This window comes from Branchiostoma lanceolatum, chromosome 3, assembly GCF_035083965.1.
Source record: "Branchiostoma lanceolatum isolate klBraLanc5 chromosome 3, klBraLanc5.hap2, whole genome shotgun sequence".
NCBI classification, from domain to species: Eukaryota; Metazoa; Chordata; class Leptocardii; order Amphioxiformes; family Branchiostomatidae; genus Branchiostoma; species Branchiostoma lanceolatum.
Window position 1 is genome coordinate 2,287,594 of NC_089724.1, and position 18,525 is coordinate 2,306,118.

At 41.6% G+C, this 18,525-nt stretch overlaps 3 protein-coding genes across 3 annotated transcripts in view; all 3 read right to left on the reverse strand.

The window, feature by feature from the left end:
• LOC136429168 (fibropellin-1-like) overlaps positions 1-17,715 on the reverse strand; it is a 47,188-nt gene extending 29,473 nt beyond the window's left edge. Inside the window, exons 1-4 of the mRNA XM_066419046.1 lie at positions 17,603-17,715; positions 15,962-16,354; positions 15,681-15,791; positions 14,493-14,603 (exon numbers count right to left, since the gene is read on the reverse strand). Coding sequence (XP_066275143.1) covers positions 14,493-14,603; positions 15,681-15,791; positions 15,962-16,354; positions 17,603-17,660 — 673 coding nt within the window. The 5' untranslated portion in view covers positions 17,661-17,715. The remainder of the gene's footprint in view (positions 1-14,492; positions 14,604-15,680; positions 15,792-15,961; positions 16,355-17,602) is intronic.
• LOC136429084 (fibropellin-1-like) lies at positions 1,134-6,151 on the reverse strand. The gene is made up of 10 exons (XM_066418963.1): positions 5,821-6,151; positions 5,261-5,455; positions 4,901-5,011; positions 4,326-4,439; positions 3,430-3,654; positions 2,989-3,117; positions 2,583-2,696; positions 2,209-2,322; positions 1,734-1,811; positions 1,134-1,371 (listed from the first exon to the last, which is right to left on the reverse strand). The coding sequence occupies exons 1-10, from the start codon at positions 6,149-6,151 to the stop codon at positions 1,220-1,222; spliced, it is 1,563 nt and encodes a 520-aa protein (XP_066275060.1). The 3' UTR covers positions 1,134-1,219.
• LOC136429085 (fibropellin-3-like) lies at positions 10,601-14,447 on the reverse strand. Its single transcript, XM_066418964.1, has 9 exons — positions 14,444-14,447; positions 14,149-14,259; positions 13,842-13,955; positions 13,451-13,675; positions 12,813-12,941; positions 12,251-12,370; positions 11,721-11,834; positions 10,957-11,034; positions 10,601-10,721 (listed from the first exon to the last, which is right to left on the reverse strand). Exons 1-9 carry the CDS (start codon positions 14,445-14,447, stop codon positions 10,609-10,611), a joined length of 1,008 nt encoding a protein of 335 aa, XP_066275061.1. The 3' UTR covers positions 10,601-10,608.
• Positions 17,716-18,525: the final 810 nt, after the last annotated feature.

The following is an 18,525-nucleotide window of genomic DNA, read 5'->3' on the forward strand; positions in this document are numbered from 1 at the left end:
CATTCTAGAAATACCCCCAACCCGACAATATTGTTAGGGCTAGCATACAAAACAAGAATATGCAACCCGACAGGCTTAGCAGGACTAGGGTTTAACTTTCCACGATCCTCGTCCAACAAACCCTAACCACCTGACCCCGCCCGTGGACTCACGTACTCCATGAGCTTATTTTAAAAGTTCACTCCTTCCTTCGGTCATAACAACGCGGCGTATGTACAAAAATAGTTGGGGAGCAACCCAAGCAATGATATTTTGGAAAATCATTCTTCACTCATCTTTGTAAGAAAAGCTCTTTCTGATAGCAAGATAGAGGGGACTACTAAATGTTAATGTCGACAAACGCAAAAGTTTACTTGAGTTGATTAAAAAGGTGGGATGTGAAATTGGCTTGGTCTCCGGTCGACTACAGCCCGTAAAGGTTTTCTGGCAATTATATGTAATAACTAGACTCAAATCACATTACCTTTATTCTTCCTAAATGGCAGCATTTTCTGTTACATCTTACTTGGTTTTTACTTGCTAGATACTGAATAAACAAACAAACAAACAAACAAACAAACAAATACTTTGTCGTGGATAATTAAACGTAGAAAATATCTACGTGTCTCTCCACCTCAAAGAGAACACGTTCTTTAAAGACAAGGAACTCAATAAACTCATCTTATCAGTCTATAGTTGATATGAAGGGTATCAAAATACTTGTAGAATAACAACTTAGTTTTAGAAAAAAATACTCTTATGGCTGTATTTTTAAAAACTTTGTAACATCTGCCTACATCGATCAGTCCAATATCGATTTTCGTGCCTGCAACACTCAAATATCGCCGATGTTACCTGTAAACTTTCTGTGACCCTGACCCGCTAACCTTTACTATTGGCACACGTACTGCAGGAGTCTATTCTGGTCGACAGTTCTCAGTGGCTGCCTATAGGCGTACTGAAGGTATCAATACAAAATTCAGAGGTTTGGATAGTACACATATAAGTCATTTATCTATCTATTTTTACTTTTTTGAAGCAGAATTCGAATGGCTCACACAGTTTTTCCGACTATCTGCTTTATGGGCATACGCACCTATAAGTCATTGACCTACGTAGGTACAGAAGTCAGAAAAGTTCAGAAATCGTGGACGTCATTTTTAAAGCGCTTTATTTTCTTCTATCACTGATCAAAATAAGGCATTTCAAGGCAGATGCTAAGACCGCATGCAGCCTTTCTCTAACGGACCAGTGTGAGAAGACTTTGACCTCTCTTTGGACACTCAGGTTTGCAGGAGAAAGAGGCCACGCCCTCCTCGGTGCAGTACATGCCATCTGGACAGGAGGCGCTACTGCACTGGTATCCCACGATCCGACTGGCGGAGGCCGGATCTACGTAGGGGCGCAAAATTTACAAGGATGGTGAGCCATTGATTTTTACATATTGAATGTTCTGTATTATTTATTGGTACGAGACCTGCGGAATCTCAACATCTCGCTATCCCAGGCACCGCAGCTGGCCGAGAATAGAGGAAGATGGCGATTCCTAGTTAACCTAGTCGGCTATACGCGGAAGAGGATGAGTGAGTGAGTGAGTGAGTGAATGAGTATTTTTTACACAGCTACGATGTTTTTCTAGACGTTTGTTTTTTATGTAGTCAACTTGTAAAGACATAAATGTCAACAAAAGTGAATCAAATAAACATGATTCATTGCTATGTTTTACATGGATGCTGCAACAGGCGTTTACTCACCAATGCACGAGAAGTGCACGATGTGATCCACGCAGGTCCAACCGGACGGGCAGAGGGATTGGGAGCACCAGTCTGGGGCTGGACAACAGATCAGAGGCAGGTGTATTTTCAGATGTGGTGTTGTTTTTGTTGTTGTTGTTTGATTGAAACTTTTTTTTTATTCGAAACTCAAATCGGCCAGTATGCTGCTTATCAATGAGGTCATGAGAGAGGAGGTAGCAAATATAAAGACTACATGTGTAAAGTCCGGATAGATACGGAGTGGTATCCTTAAGCATACATAGTATCACACGGCGTAGTGAAGCTGTCCATGTAAGGCGTATTGGCATTTTCTATAGATTCGCTTCACAAGTTCGATTCTTTTTACGACGTTTGCAAGTTATCAAGTCCAACTCTGGACGCATTGAATATACAAATGGCTTCCGGAAGACTTCCTGGTTATGGCTCAATGCTAAAAAAGTGGTATTACACTAACTTGATTCACAGTGGACGCCCTGGAACCCGTTGATGCAGCGGCAGCTGTAGGAGTTGATGCCGTCCTGACAGCTTCCATGATTTTGGCACGGGCTGGAGGCACACTCGTCGATGTCTATTAATAGTTTACAGGTTAAGCTTGTAGAAAAATATTCTAATTTTAAAGACACTTGATACATGTATAAGATTGATTTAAAAGACAATGAAAACTTCACCACAATGCAAACGTATCTTCAGTGATCTCACGGGAAACACCTGGGCTAGAAAATTATGATCATGAAGAGACCCGTGACAGTATGTTGCCTGCATCTCAGTTAAGACAATAAAAGTGATGGAAAAATACACAATAATTATGGTGAACAGGAAAGTACTCACTGATCTCACAGGTCAGTCCATCGAACCCATCCGGACAGTCACAGAATGACCCGTCAAAGCAGGAGGTGCAGTTTCCGCCGTTCTGGCAGACGTTTGGTTCACACGGTTTCACGACTGAAATGATCAGATAGCACCTGATTATAAATGACGTCATGTCAATACTAACTCTGGTGGATTGAGTAAGCTTTTCTATCTGTTTCTTCACAAGCAATTGAGTTATGATACGTGTAATTGTTTTTTTTTCTGACAGCTTTTCATGTTTTAGGACCATTTATTCATCTTGGTTTTATGCCGTTGGAGAATCGCTCAGGATTGGTGATGATTCAATGTAAGATGAAGAAAAAAATGACGTGACTTAAACCGTATCTACAATATCTCAAGAAAATAGATACAGAAGCTTATTTACTAGCTTCGCAGACGTAGTTGTGTTGCTCCGTGCAGAAAACAGTTTTTGCCCTGTAGTTGTCGGAGCTGTCCAGGAGAACACACAGGTCCAGGGGAGACGAGGGTTCTCCTTCCGACCACTGTAGGGAACCTGGCAGTGAAGATATATCAATATGACAGATGCAGTTCGCTCAAACGCACTTAACAATCTGGTAGCCCTCTTGTCCTACCACCGTTTACGACACCATACATAGAACAATTACTAGAACTTCTCTTCTATAAAAAAAAGGTGCAATCGAATATCAAGGACTTTGTACATGATACTGTATTGTTTATTATTCTAAATGATTTTTCAAACGAGTCCGTCTAGTTGTTGTTTCGAGTAATAGATAAAACTGACAACAAAACGTGAGCTTGCCGACTAGTGGGATGTCAGAATGGTAGTAACAAAAATATGTCCTACCTGTACTCGAAGATCCATCGCTGTAGTATATTGGCAACGGGGTGCTTCTCATTGCCAGCCAGTTGGAGACATTGCTGGTGGCCGCGATCTTGTCAGCGAGGAAACGCTGCAGCTTGTCGTCCTTCAAATCCACCAAGCGGCCGTCATTGGTGCTGCAGGCCTCTGTCGCCTCACGATGGGTTACAGCCACGGTTGAGAACTCGTAGCATTCTCCGGCAAAAAGCGCTACGATTTTAAACAAAAGTTAATTCAAACCCAGAACGTTATTGTACATAATGGTTGAACTTAAATCTTGCTTTACATGTGTTTTATTTGTAACGATTGTGTCCTTGTCCCCCAACGACCTGGAGGTCAAGGGACTAGATTATAGATGAGAAGAAAAAGGACGTCTGACGGAGCATTTTCCAGTCTGGAAAAAGGTTATTCATTGATTGATTGTACGTAGGTGACGTATGGCCTGTTATGAATATAGTGTGTTGATTTTGCAGACCAGAGAGAAGGTGTGGTTTCTATATATCAGCTTGAATAGTAAGCCCTGATTGGTTACCTTGATTGGTGAGAAAAATGAATGGTTATCTTTGACAGCTCAGACGATGTCCTTAATTAGGCAGCCTAGACCTTGGTTCGACGTACGTAGGCGTAGACGTGTACTTAATTTCTTTCTGCACATTATGGATAGATATTTTTAGGTCTCACCAAGACCTACCAACATACCAAATATCAAGACAATCCACCCAGGCGTTCTTTACTTATACTGGTCTTCTACATACATCCAGACATACAAACGGTACCCTCTGCAAAACCTTTTTGGCGAAGGTAAATACTACTATGGCTGACACAGACTTTAAGCTTAGCAGTATTTGTTCAGCAACAATCTTGGAGTACTAAAGTGGTACCTGTTTCACAGTTCTTTCCGGTTGCGTCTTCAGGACAGACACAGCTGAAGCCGTCCACGTGATCCAGGCAGGTCCCTCCCAGCCAGCAAGGGCTGCTCGCACACTCGTCGATATCTGAATGATAAACCAGCACAATGTTATACATGCTAATTGCGAAATCTACAGTCACAAATCACTAATCCTATGTAGGTTCATAGTTTGCTTACTGTGTGCATCGCATGCTAAAAGCGTTATCTATGTACCCATTAGACACAGTTGTCACTCTTTTTGACTAGTTACAGTTCGTTCAATTGTTTTATAAGTTTTTTTACGGTTCTCTCTGTGGCAGATGTGCTAGATGTTGTCACATCGGCAACCGAATCCGTAGTGTGTTTTTGGCACACATTTTTGACAGATTAGCCGAACAGGCTCGGTGGGCGTCACTCCACCGTCAGGGAAGGTCGTGAAAAGTGCATTTCCCAGGGGCACAACATCCGGGCATGGTGAGCATCGAACTCGGGACCTACTGATTCCGAGTTACGCCACGCCGACGTCACTGGTTCGCCGACGTCTATAAGTGCACTGTAAAAACTAACCTTGGTCACAGTTGGTCCCTTCCCAGCCGTTCTCACAGCTACAGGTGTAGTTCATGAAGCCGTCCTTACAGGTTCCGTGTACACATGGGGAGGACGCGCAGTCATCAATGTCTAGGAAAAGAGATTCAAGTTAGTCTACGATTACCGTTTCCGGGGAACCATTGCTTAGTTAATTGGTCGCATTAATGTATACGAGCCCTGGCACATTTTTTCACTATGTAATATTCACACCAGTTGTCTGTATCCAGTATCCATTTCCAATTCCCACTGGTGGTAATTCAAACGAAATGAAGATAAATCTAATAGACTATACATGATGAAAAAGAATCACTTGCATTCATATGATTGAACTTGACAAACCTTGATCACAGTCGGTCCCCTCCCATCCGTTCTCACACGTACATGTGTAATTTCCGTTGTCATCGGTACAGGTTCCATGGACACATGGGGATCCGCCACACATAGGGACAGGGGCTGGAATAATACATGCATCCAAAATTATCATATCAAGGCAATTCACCTTCCATCCTTCCAATTGATCTCCTAATTTAGTTTCTGTCCATAAGAGGAAACGAAATTAGAAGTAAGAAACTTTCCCGTCAACCCGTTATCGATTTTTCACCAGCCAATTGCATGAGAAGTAATTGTATGTCCAATCTCTGTCTCATAAATCATTTTTACTTGAGTCACAAAATGGTACCTTTCCTATTGAAGGCTCAGCTTTTTAAACAGTTGTAAGAAAATCCAAAAATATGTCGTTACATCCTTCTCATTATTCAACAGCTTGTGTTATGTTGATTACAATACACGACAAAGTCACGTGACGCTTATATTCGCGCTGACTTGCAACAATATAAATTCTCCCAAACGGTTAGATTCTTTTCCTGTTTTGTGTAACGACAACGAGGCTGCATCCTCACCTGCACACAGGGCGTACATGTTGTTATAGTTTGCTCCCTGCAGGGCCCAGTGGTGAGTCTCGTAGTCCACTCCGGCAGCACTGTCATCACTCAGCCAGGCAGGGATGTACACAAAGGTGTCATCAAGGGGCTGACACTGCCGGTAATCAGTAGTTCCACACAGGCTTGCGGAGAGGACGTCGTTAGTACGACAGCTGACACCGGCGTCGTCATACGTGATGCAGCCTGAGGTCCAGTAGTCGCTGTAGGTACACCCATCACTACCTGACCAGTAGCACGGATACCCCATCCCCGCCGCCTCGCACGCGGCCTTGACGTTGGCATTGGTCATCTGTCCAGCGGTGACAATTTTATAAAACGCAAATCCATCGATTGTGGTCAGGTATACCGGTTGACCTTGAAGATGAAATGATTTTTCCAGGACACTTCAAAATGACTGCCAGGGATCACCCATATTCAAGTAAAATATAATAATGCTATTCACTCCCTAAGCACAATGGTACCACATAGCCCTAGTTAAGAAAGGCGATTACACTCTTCTTTATGAGAAAATCAAAAGAGCTAAAACAATTAATTTCTTCGTTTGCTTTCTAGACAAACGGACATATAACGTTATATCACAATGCAATAATATAAGTCTATATTCACCTATTCACTATATTCTATAGTCCGGGCAAGCTGCCCGATATGATGATGATGATATTCACCTACCTTAATTACCTTCGCCAAGAAGGTTATGTTTTGCCGAGCGTGTGTCTGTGTATGTGTGTGTGTGCGTGTGTGTGTGTGCGCGCGCGCGCGCGCGTGTGTGTGTGTGTGTGTGTATGTGTGTGCGTGTGTGTGTGTGTGTGTGTGTGTATGTGTATGTGTGTGTGTGTGTGTGTGTGTGTGTGTGTGTATGTATGTGTATGTATGTGTGTATGTGTGTGTGTGTGTGTGTTTGTGTGTGTGTTTGTGTGTGTGTGTGTGTGTATGTGTGTGTGTGTGTGTGTGTGTGTGTGTGTGTGTGTGTGTGTGTGTGTATGAACAGGATAACTCGAGAATGCCTGGGTGCATTGTCTTGATATTTGTTATTTCGGTCTTTATGACACCTCGAAATGATTAGATTTTTGGGCCCCGAATTCGCATGATTGATGAGGAAAATTAATGAATCCGCAATATTCCAAAATAAGACTCTTTAACATATGTGACACCTAACACCTGTCAGATGACACACTGGAGCAAATTTTCCCCTGCTGGCAGGGCCTGTCCCCAGGGACTCTTTAGCTAGTGGTCAAACACAAAGGGGGTAGCTAGAACCTGTACACAGCTTTTTTTTATATGTAGATAGCTTAAGTTATGCTTGATATGGTGAAATGGTAGTCATGGAAATCAGAATAAAATCTGCATAATTTATTCTTAAAATTTTGTAAACCCACTGCATTCCATGATAGGGCTATCGAAACTGTAACATAATATGTAAGTGAGAAATATAGGGGCATTGATAGATTAAGTATGCAAATGAAGACCTAATTTGCATGATAAAGTAGAAAATCTTGTAATTCCAAATTCATTTGGTAAATGACTTGAATTTCATACTTTTTGCATTTTGAAGTTACGTGAAGGTAAACATGGTTGAATATAGATTATGCAAATAAGGGATTTTGCATGATTGATCAGTAAATGCTAGAATAACCTTCTTTGTTGATATAACACTGTCATACTGAAGACAACTTCTGCTATTTGGGTGGATAAGATAATGAACTGATATGATTTATGCAAACGATGACCTTATTTGCGTGATAAATGAGAAACACTCATAACACATCATTCGAAAAGGTTAGAATAATTTGGATAAGGTATGAGGTCGTGGAAGTCTTGTTTACAACTTATTTACCTGCTTTAAGTTAACTAATGATTTTTGCCCTAACGTTAGAATTTTCTATATATTTTACAAGGACTGTAATTCCATAGCATAGCTTCCCACGTTTTTCTATTGCAAAATTGCACACATGGCCTACGAGCTACGTGAAAAGATCATCTATCCGTCTGTAGTGGAAATTCAGGGGACCTAAGAAAATAATTGCAGTAGACAATTTGTAAGTATGTGGAAGGGGTTCTCAGTATTTCAGTTAAATTGGAAAGCAGGCAATGGAAATGGCCCACAGCTGTTCACAGTCAACAGTGTTGGTATCATATCAACATTTCGGTAAATTTTGCTTTGTAGACCGTACAATTAGATTTGTGCTAGGGACTTTTTCAGCAGACGCAGAGCATCGTTTTGGAAATGGACGCAGTAAAAAGTCATGAGAAACAAGTTATCCATACATCTGCTTGGAGATAGATAGTGTACTAACGGTCTTTCCTACACTTTACATGGCATTCGTCTTAATAACTATTTGTGTATTAGCAAACCGGGTGAACAAAAAATTGCCTTGAAAAATTGTACTTGGCTGACTTCACACGTACTTCCGTGTAGGTCACGTGACATATGCTTGGATAACAAAAGGATCACTGGCCTGACGGATAGCTTGTTGGTAAGTGCTTGACTTTGTGTATGGAAAAAAAGTTCTAACAAAAAAAAACGTATCCATTCGCCAATATGATCCTTAGGTGACCTACCACTGTTAGTAACATATAATTGTAATGTAGAAAACGTTGAAATTCTATAGTCACCTTGTACCGAATCCGACCAGGCAATAACAGCCGCGAAGAAGAGCAGAAACTTCCACATCTTTGCCATATGGTGAGTTGAATGCAGACTCCACACTGTGTGACGCTCGTTCTGTGCGCGACGGTTTATATATATATAGTATACTCTGTCCAAAATCCATGGGAACCAAACAGCTGACCGGTAGGGACGGGCGCTATCAATATTTCTGTGGAGGAAATGTCTTGGCTTCTCATGAACCTACAGGCTGTTGATTGGTCCGAACTGCAGTAAGAAGATAAAGAGTCAACGTTGTCTACGTCAGAACAGCACTGTGCACCTTTACCCCATAAAGCACCATGTTTAATTAATAACATCCAAGCAGATGTAGGGTTGCGGATTGTTTCATGCGTGTTTTCGCACCCTTTTAGACGTCTTTAGTGGTCCACATTTTTATGTCTTTGCTTGAAAGTGATCAAGATATCAAAAAAATTGGCAGGTAGTCTGCATCGCGCTCTCTACTTATTTTTGGGAGGTTGTTTGCTTGTTTGTAACATTTTTACTGCTGAACATTAACGTACTCAAAGACATTTTATATCTAAAAATTGTAATGAAGGGGACTTAAAAGCTTAGCGAATGGCTCATCAAAGCGGTTATGATTGAGCCTCGCTGGCGATGTCGAACGATTTTTATAATTTGTTTGTTTGAACGTTTGTTTAATGATGCGAATCTCAAATCGGCACGCAGGCCGCAGTTATATTGATCTTTGTGTCATTCACTGCTAAAGTAATACTACATCGTACCGTTCGATGACCCTGCCGCTGTTCCAACAAACTTATCCCCCCCCCCCGAACCTGTGTACATACGTACTTCATCAGCTCATAAAAGTTATCTCTTCTCTCAGATAACAAGAAGGCAACGTCTGTAAAACTACACAGGTGGGAAGCAACCTAGCCGATAGGGTTTTGCAAAAACCCTCTTCACCCATCTTTGGAAAAACAAGTCTCTTTGATAACAAAACAAAGGAGACTACCACAAGATGACGTCTACAATCTGCCCTTTTAGCTTCATTTAAGAAGCTGTTCTTCCAATACAAAGTTCACTTAAGTCGGCTGAAAAGGTCTGCTGATAAACAATGAGTTAGTTGATTGTTTTAGACTGCATTGCTTATTCATCAGATTGTTTTAGACTGCATTGCTTGTTGTGTGGCATTTCAAGCGACGACTGGACAACTTTCACACGTTTTCTTTTTAGTTTAGTTTAAGTCTTTGTAGTGCTTTACGTTCATTTTAGATACTGAATTAATAGCTTCCCGCGTGTTGTGAAAAATACGTTCAAATTTTATGTTAAGAGAAAACCCAAGTGTTATACCTTTAAGAGAAAATTGATTTTAATAGGCTGAAGTTGAGCAACAACATCAAAACTCATGTAAATTGTAGCTAACTGCAAAATGTATAACTTCTTGCTTAATCTGTACCCTTGTTTGCCTCAAAAGAAGCTATCAACATCGATCAGAAGAATATCGATTTTTGGGTAGCCAACGCTTCCACTGATGCCTGCGAATGATTGATTGAACGCTTCGACATCACCCACGCTACCTGTAAACTTTCTGCGACCTTGCGACTACTCCAACAAACCCTGACCCGCTAACCCTTACTATCGGCACACGTACTGACACGTACGTCAGGGGTCTGTATTGGTCGACGCTTCTCCTCGACCCCCAACAGGGTGGTGACAGAGACGAGAACCTGTACTAGATGGTGATTCTTTACGACTACCTTTATAAGTCGAGAAAGTTTACAAATCAGCTTAAAATTAGAACATTGAAAGAATTTATCCAGCTCCTTGATTTATTTTATATTATCTAACCTCCTTAAGTCATCCATCTGCGTATTGCTGCTTTTCATTTACCATCGAGGCTCATTTAGTGTTAAATAACTACTTTCTAAATACCTCTTTAAAATGCATCAGTTGTTGAGCTTATCATATATACATTGAGAATAGATCGAAATACAGACAAAGACCGTGAATATCATCCTTGAAGCGGTTTATTTGTTTCCGTCAATGAAGAGAAAAACATTCGAAAGGCTCTTTTGATAAGGCCGCATATCAGCCCTCTGCGACCAGCCCAGTGTGAGCAGACGGCTTTGACCTCTCGGTCACTCAGGCTTGCAGGAGAAGGAGGACACGCCCTCCTCAGTGCAGTACAGGCCATCTGGACAGGAGGCGCTGCTGCACTGGTAGGATACCATCCGATTGGCGGAAGCCGGGTCTAGAAATGGAAACAAAATTAACAAAAAGGATCTTAAGTTACAGTAAGGCCCTGTACTATTCATACAGCTGTGGCATAAAAAGAACTGTCTTGTTACATTTCTTGTCAACTTCAGTGTTAAGAAATGCCATATGAAATAGCGAAGGTGTTGAATCAAATCAAAATGTGAAGTATACATTTCATGGATATGTTTTGCACGGATAAAACAGTTAAACCGAAGCAGCAGTTTATTCACCATTGCAGTTGAAATAGAAGGTGTGATCCACGCAGGTCCAACCGAACGGACATGGGTCAGGGGAGCACCAGTCTGGGGCTGGAAAACAGAGATCAAAGTTACAGTGGTAGCGTGATAAAGTTCTGCCTGTATGGTTGTGAAGTCGTCAACAGATTTGTACCTCTATCATGTTTTTAAGTTCAATCCTTGTTACAACACATGTAATTTACCCCGTCGAAATCTTATCCTTAGGCCAATACGCGTCTTCCTGTCTATTCATGTGGAGTTATACAATTTTTTTCTTCTTTTATTTGCTGATTTAAGCCAGTATGCTAATTGCAAGGGTGCAAATGGTAAAAAGTAACAATGGTCTATTCTATATACATCTACATACATTACTTGGGAGGGGGGGGGACTTCTTCTTTTAAAGCGGAGGGTGATGAAAAGTCCTACGGTTTCAATGATTAGCTGGTTTTATGATTTTGGTACAAAGCTGGCAAGCTCGAGAATATTGTTTTAATTGTTTTTTCCCAATCATTTTTATTGGGTTTATAAACAACAGAAAATACACAAGACATGCATGACATGGAAATAAGGTATTTTACAGACATGAATGAGAACAAAAGCGATAAATAAAACTGATTGACAATAATAGTGAATAGACCCCTCGCTTTATTCGTTTCCAAAATTTAAAAGCTTGCTTCTTTCATCCTCATGACAGACGTCCATATATATGGAACTTACAGGTTGTGTCCTATTGCCACACAGAATACTGTCACACGAACCTGTTTCACAGTGGACGCCCTGGAAACTATGGAGGCAACCGCAGCTGTAGGAGTTGATGCCGTCATGACAACTTCCGCCATTTTGGCACGGGTTGGAGGCACACTCGTCAATGTCTATAAAAAGATTTCAGGTAAAGTTCGTAGTGCATGAAACTATCCTTATTTCACAGACAGGTGACATTTAAAGATTGACTGTTTTGCGACATCATTTTCTAACTTCAAGTCCGAGGAATTACGTTATTAACTAGTCACGATCTACGTCTTTATCATTGAGTCAACGACTGACACTTACGAAAGAATGTCACTGGTCTTTAAACCACTATGATTGTCGAAACTGTGTGGTGATCGTTTATTTATTCAGGGGTGCACAGCTCATCACAACACTGCTTGGCAGTAGGGCTCGCGTCTTGAAGTTTATGACGCCAGTGTGGTTCTTTTTAAACACGATGTTTTGGTTAAAAGAACAGTGACATTCTTCCCTACATGTCAGTCGCTGACTCGTTGATTGTGGTGAATACGGAATTACTCACTTATTTCACACGTTCTTCCATCGAACCCATCAGGACAGTCACAGAAGGTTGCAGTTCCGTTGAAACAGGAGGTGCAGTTTCCGCCGTTCTGACACATGTTTGGTTCACAGGGTTTGGCAACTGAAATTATCATTACAACAAGTAGCAATGCTAAATACAAAGGTAAGTCATGCATCCGCTATCTGCCACCAGGGACTGAAATCTCACCGAATCATCTGACCGTTTACGAATCAAACTAGATTGAGTTGCTTGGGTCACTTTCGTACTGTGTATTCTATTAACAGGATAGCAAACCTTCAACCACTTCACGTGATTGTACATGCCCAAGTTGGTTATTTCTTAATATATATCCAACCTTACGATTAAGTAATCATTATTTGTTAAAAAGTGTCTTTATATGCAATTCTTGTTAATGGTCTTATTCTAGTGTCGCCTAGACATGTTTTTTTTAATTTCCGTTGTTGCTGATGAGTTAATCCCATTAGTTAACATGCAAATTGAATTGACTACTATTATGTCTATTCCGTATCGTCTTAAGAAATCGATAAAAAAGATAATCTACCAGACTGGCAGATGTAGTTGTACTCCTCCGTGCAGAATACAGCCTTGGCCTGGTAGTTGTTGGAGCTGTCCAGGAGAACGCACAGGTCCAGGGGGGATGAAGGTCGGCCTGCCAACCACTGAAGGGACCCTGGAATAAAGACGAATGTACTCTTAGAGCATACACACATGTCTAGAACCAAGCAATTCAAAATGCTTATGTGACTCAATCAAATCACAAGCCTAGCCTCATCATGTTGCACACACAGTAACGCCAGTCTACACTTTTCCTAATCTGAATCGTCATTCTATTGTGTGACAATAAAAGTAAACAAGTCAATTCTTGGACAGAGTCTAGGCACTTTGTAGAAGATGCATTAGTACTTCCTGTGTATGAAAAGGCTAGCATGAGTACCAGCCTCCGTAGTGACCGCTGGCTCAAAAAATCGCTTGCTAGCCACGTTTAGCAAGCGATTTTTTTTGAGCCAGTGGTCACTACGGAGGCTGGTACTCAGACAATGAACAGACCAGTGTTTCCATTAATATTTATATCCCTACCTGGAATTAGTAAACAAATCAAAAATGTCATTTATATCAGAATGAACAACATTCTGGCACATCCTGAGTAATATTGGTTCCATACAATAAAAACTGCCATACCTGAACTAGGAGATCCGTCGCTGTAGTAGATCGGCAACGGGGCACTTCTCATAGCCAGCCAGTTGGAAGTGCGACTGGTTTTCGCGATCTTATCAGCGAGAAAACGCTGCAGCTTGTCATCCTTCAAGTCCACCAAGCGGCCGTCATTGGTGCTGCAGGCCTCTGTCGCTTCACGATAGGAAACAGCTACGGTAGAGAACTCGTAGCATTCTCCGACAAAGGGCCCTTAGATATTTGACAAAGATAAGGTTCAAATTCAGAACACATCTGAAAGCAAAAACTTTTAAACCTTTGTTAGAGTATTACTAAATACGTTGAAGCCTTACATACAGTTTGATCCTAGTAGTATTAGTAAAGCTGCAATCTTGGGGTATAAAAAGTGGAAAGTTACCCGTTTCGCAATTCTTGCCCGTCTTTTCTTTAGGACAGACACAGCTGTAGCCGTCCACGTGATCCAAGCAGGTCCCTCCCAGCCAACAAGGGTTGCTCGCGCACTCGTCGATGTCTGTAATAAAAAAAAATCAGTCGTTTAAACATTCTTGTTTGGAACGGTGAGACCATACATGTGATGACCTTTGTCACACAGTTCGGTGGGAATTGTTGACGTGCTTTTCTAAGATTTTGTATTCAGATGCATATTTCTAGCGTTGCAATTGTTATTTCGTTATTGTAGTTGGTTTTACCAGATAATTACTAACCCTGATCACAGTTGGTCCCTTCCCATCCGTTCTCACATCTGCATGTGTAACTCGCGATGTCGTCCGTACAGGTTCCGTGCGCACATGGGGAGGGCGCACAGTCGTCGATGTCTGGGAAAGAAAATGTCTCATCAAAATCAATAAATGAAAACCTGTAAAAGAAAATATGATAATGTCTTTTTTGACATTTGTTTTTTATATTCAAATTAATCTAATCAGAGGTATACATGACGGTATATTTAAGGCTATATTACACGAGGGGTAACATATACTATTATTAAAGAAAACAACGAGCGCATATTTGAAGTTCTATTTCATGCATATGGCCGAAACAATACACTTACCTTGATCACAGTCTGTCCCTTCCCAGCCGTTCTCACAGCTACAGGTGTAGCTCAAATAGCCGTCCGTACAGTTTCCGTGTGCACATGGGGAGGACGCGCATTCGTTGATGGCTAAGAAAAAATATGACATTAAATGATAGCAGAAATACTGAACAAAGTGAAATAACAAAGCGTTTTCAGTATTTTCAATCCAGAACGCAAAGCACTAATGTCCGTTCGCTACCATAGACGCAAAGGCTTCCACTCGCCGCCGAGTCATCACACGGGCACGATCAAAAAGGAAAATCTATCACATTGTACAGGGATATGCTATAAGAATTATGAAAACGAATTACGCCCTTAGATTAGGTGTATTTCTGTGAGGTGGCCTTGTTCTGTTTGTCTTCTCCGATTCCTTGCGACGGCTTCAATACAGAGTCAAGGAAACCGCCGACCTACTGTGAGAATGACGAGGTGTGAAGTCACCCATGGCCCAAATCTCCGTCTTGGTTTTGCTTTTCTTTACTTAGTTTTTTGCTTTTAATTTGTTTTCCCAAATTTTCATGTCCGCCTCCAACTAGATTTGATCAGACAAAATTGGCCAGCTAAAATATGTGTTAGTATTTTCCATTTACAAATTTGAAGTTCTCCGGCTGACGGACATTTGGGAGGCAAGATTGGGGTTAACCTGCCTTCTGTCTAATATTAAACCTCGCATTACTAGGGAGACTGGCCACGGTCTTTGTTGAAAATGAGAAGAGTGAGTTCGTCTCCTCTCCCGACAGCAAATTTAGAAGCTGGGTCTTATAAGTTGTTTTTTCCAATAATCCAAAATCTTACTCATCATAGCTTGAGTATAAGCAATCTTTGGCAAATGGCCGAATCCCAAGTAAATATATGGATACTAAGGCTTCCACGTATACTACTGCCGCACTAGCCTTCAAATGCATATGATGAGTTTTCAGGACCACAACGACCTCGCACGGAAATTCGAAACATACTGCACTCGTCACTGCAATCTTTTAGCCCGGTTATACCTATATCAATAAAGCCTATCCTACTGTAAGTGACTCTTGTGACGAGGATTCGAGGTAATACAAGGTAACATGATTGCCAGGTTGAATAACGCGACAGTAAGGAATATTTTACTATCCTAAGGCTTACACCTATCATTACACGTGCAACCGCATTTGGCAGAATGTTACTAACCTTGATCACAATTGTGGCCTGTCCAACCGTTTTCACAGCTACAGGTGTAACTCGCGACACCGTCCGCACAGGTTCCATGTGCACATGGGGAGGACCCGCAGTCATATAGGTCTGGAAAAAAGGAAGTTGTGTCGAAATGTACATCATGTGGATTGGCTTTTAGATGATAGATTTGTTTCCATGTAAAATATCGGTCATGCTCAAACACGAAAGGCGAAATCGCCTTCTGTCGCCTAGAAAAATTTTCTTATCCTAAGTACAATGACATCGATGATTCTCACCTGCGCAAAGGGCGTACATGTTGTTGTAGTCTGCTCCATGCAGGCCGAAGTTGTGAGTCTCGTAGTCCACTCCGTAGGCACTGCCTTCACCACTCCAGCAGCTAGGGCAGTACACAAAGGTGTCATCAAGAGGCTGGCAGTGCCGAGGGTCAGTAGTTCCACACAGGGTTGCCGAGAGGACCCAGTGGGTACCACAGCTGACACCGGCGTCGTCATATCTGATGCAGTCTGAGGTCCAGCCGCTGGTACACCCGTCAGTACCTGAGCGGTAGCACGGGTACGTCATCCCCGCCGCTTGGCACGTGACCTTGACCTTGGAGTTCGTCATCGATCCAGCAGTGCGCAGTTTGTAAAACGCAAACCCATCGACAGTGGTCAGGTACACGCGTTGACCTTGAAGAAAAAAGATTTATAGATTGATATATCATCCTGGACTTTTCAACGCCCATGTATCTGCCGGTTACACCAGTTTGGTAAATCACGGGGTAGTTTCTTCAACCCAACTAAGAGTTAATGCCTGGATGAAGTTTCAATGGACTGTCTGCCAAGGAACAATTCTCCACAATGCAGCTGCGACACCTAGCTGCAGTGCGAAAAAGGACGTTGTCGCCCCGTGGAAGGTGGCAGCCATGGAAGCGTAGGCTAAGCTATAGGCACAAAATGGTCATATCAGGCTGGCGGTCACTACACCAGATTCCTGCTGTTCGCACCACTAAGAATTTGCCACAATAGCCAGGTGATCCTTTAACAGAGGTGCTAGCACGAAGACAAAAGTTGACTGTACTGTCGTAGATCAGATTGGCAAATGAGGCATTTCAACAACGTTTTTTTTTTAAATTTTCTTTTTAGACCTGATCTTTGTAAAATTGAATATCCAGATATGTGCTTAGGACTTAGATTGAAGATTAAGTTTTTGCTTAAAACGTAGTTTTGCAACTTTTGTGTGTTTTCGAGCTAGACGCATCCTGTCGAGGATGGCATCAGCAAAGACATGAAAAACAGGCTTCTTGTGAATCAGTTGTTATTTATACCGTATGATTTTATCGATCTACTTTCGTGCGAGCATAACTCCCCGTTTGCAGGGGAAAAATACATTTCCCCCGTGATTTTCAAGGTTTGAGTTAAAGCAATCCTGTATTACAGTAGGAATCCATTGGAAACGCATATTCGCGGTGTCATGAATTCACAGTGGAGAAGTCAGCGCGACGAACACCGTAAAAACAACAACGCCGATAACGTTCCAAAAGCCAAATGCCTTTCCTAAACATTGCGAACATTCCATATCCTAATAACTACTAGAATCAGCAAACATGGAATCGTCGTATACATCAATCCATTAATTTCTTAATTGAGTCAGCTAGGATACTTTTAAAATCTTCCAACCCACTCATCATTGAAAGTGTGGGACTTTTTAGTTTCCACTGCTTTCAGAGAAGAAATCAAATCCCGCATTAGTACCGTAGATATAGAAACTTACTGTAGAATAGCAATATAGAATGATTTTGTATTCATGTATACCTTTGTTTTACCTTACATTTGTATTTCGACATTGTTGTCAACATGCAATTAGCCTACGGGCATGAATTTGCAATAAACTATTATTATTATTTATTATTAATACCTTAAAATGTCTATAGTCACCTTGAGACGGTTCCGGCCAGGCGATCACAGCCACGAAGAAGAGTAAAAACTTCCACATCTTTGCCGTATGCTGGGTTGAGTCCAGGTCTGTAATGTGTGTGAGACTTGTTCTGTGCGCAATAGTTTATACTGTACACCAAGGCCATGGGAACCACACAGCTGACCGGTAGGGACGGCCGCTATTAATATTTCTGTGGAGGAAATGCCTTGACCTGTCGTGAACCTGCGGACTGCTGATTAGTCCGAGCTGTTGGAGAAAGATAAGAAGTCAACATTGCCTACGTCAGTGCAGCGCCGTACACCTTTACCCCATAAAACACCTTGTTTAACGTCCAAGCAGATGTAGGGCTATGTTTTTGGAAGTGTTTTCGCAGTCTTTTAGACGTCTTTCTAGTGGTCCACATTTTTATGTCTTTGCCTTGGGAAGAGATCAAAATAAACCAAAAAATGGAATGTCCTGTTCACATTTACCCCCCAAAACACAATGTTTAACATCCAAGCAAGCAGGGTAATGTTTTAGTGGTCCACATGTTGATGTCTTTATATACCCGTGTAATGAAGCAAGATAAACTAACAAAATGAATGACTTCACTGCAATGTCAAACTCTTAAACACTTGGCATGTAGTATGCATATCTCTCATTATTTTTGAGATTGTTTTTTTGTTTCAAACGTTCTTACTGAACAACAAAGTACTCAAAGACGTTATATGTCTAAAAGATAAGTTCTGAGGGACGTAAGAGCTTAGCAAGCGGTTCATCGAAGCGGTTGTAATTGAGCCTCGCTGGCGCTGTCGAACGCCTTTGACAATTTATTTCTTTGAACCTTTGTTTATTCATGGGAATATCAAATCGGCACGTAGGCCGCAGTTATATCGATCTTTGTGTCATTCAGTGCTACAGTAATACTACATCGTACCGTTCG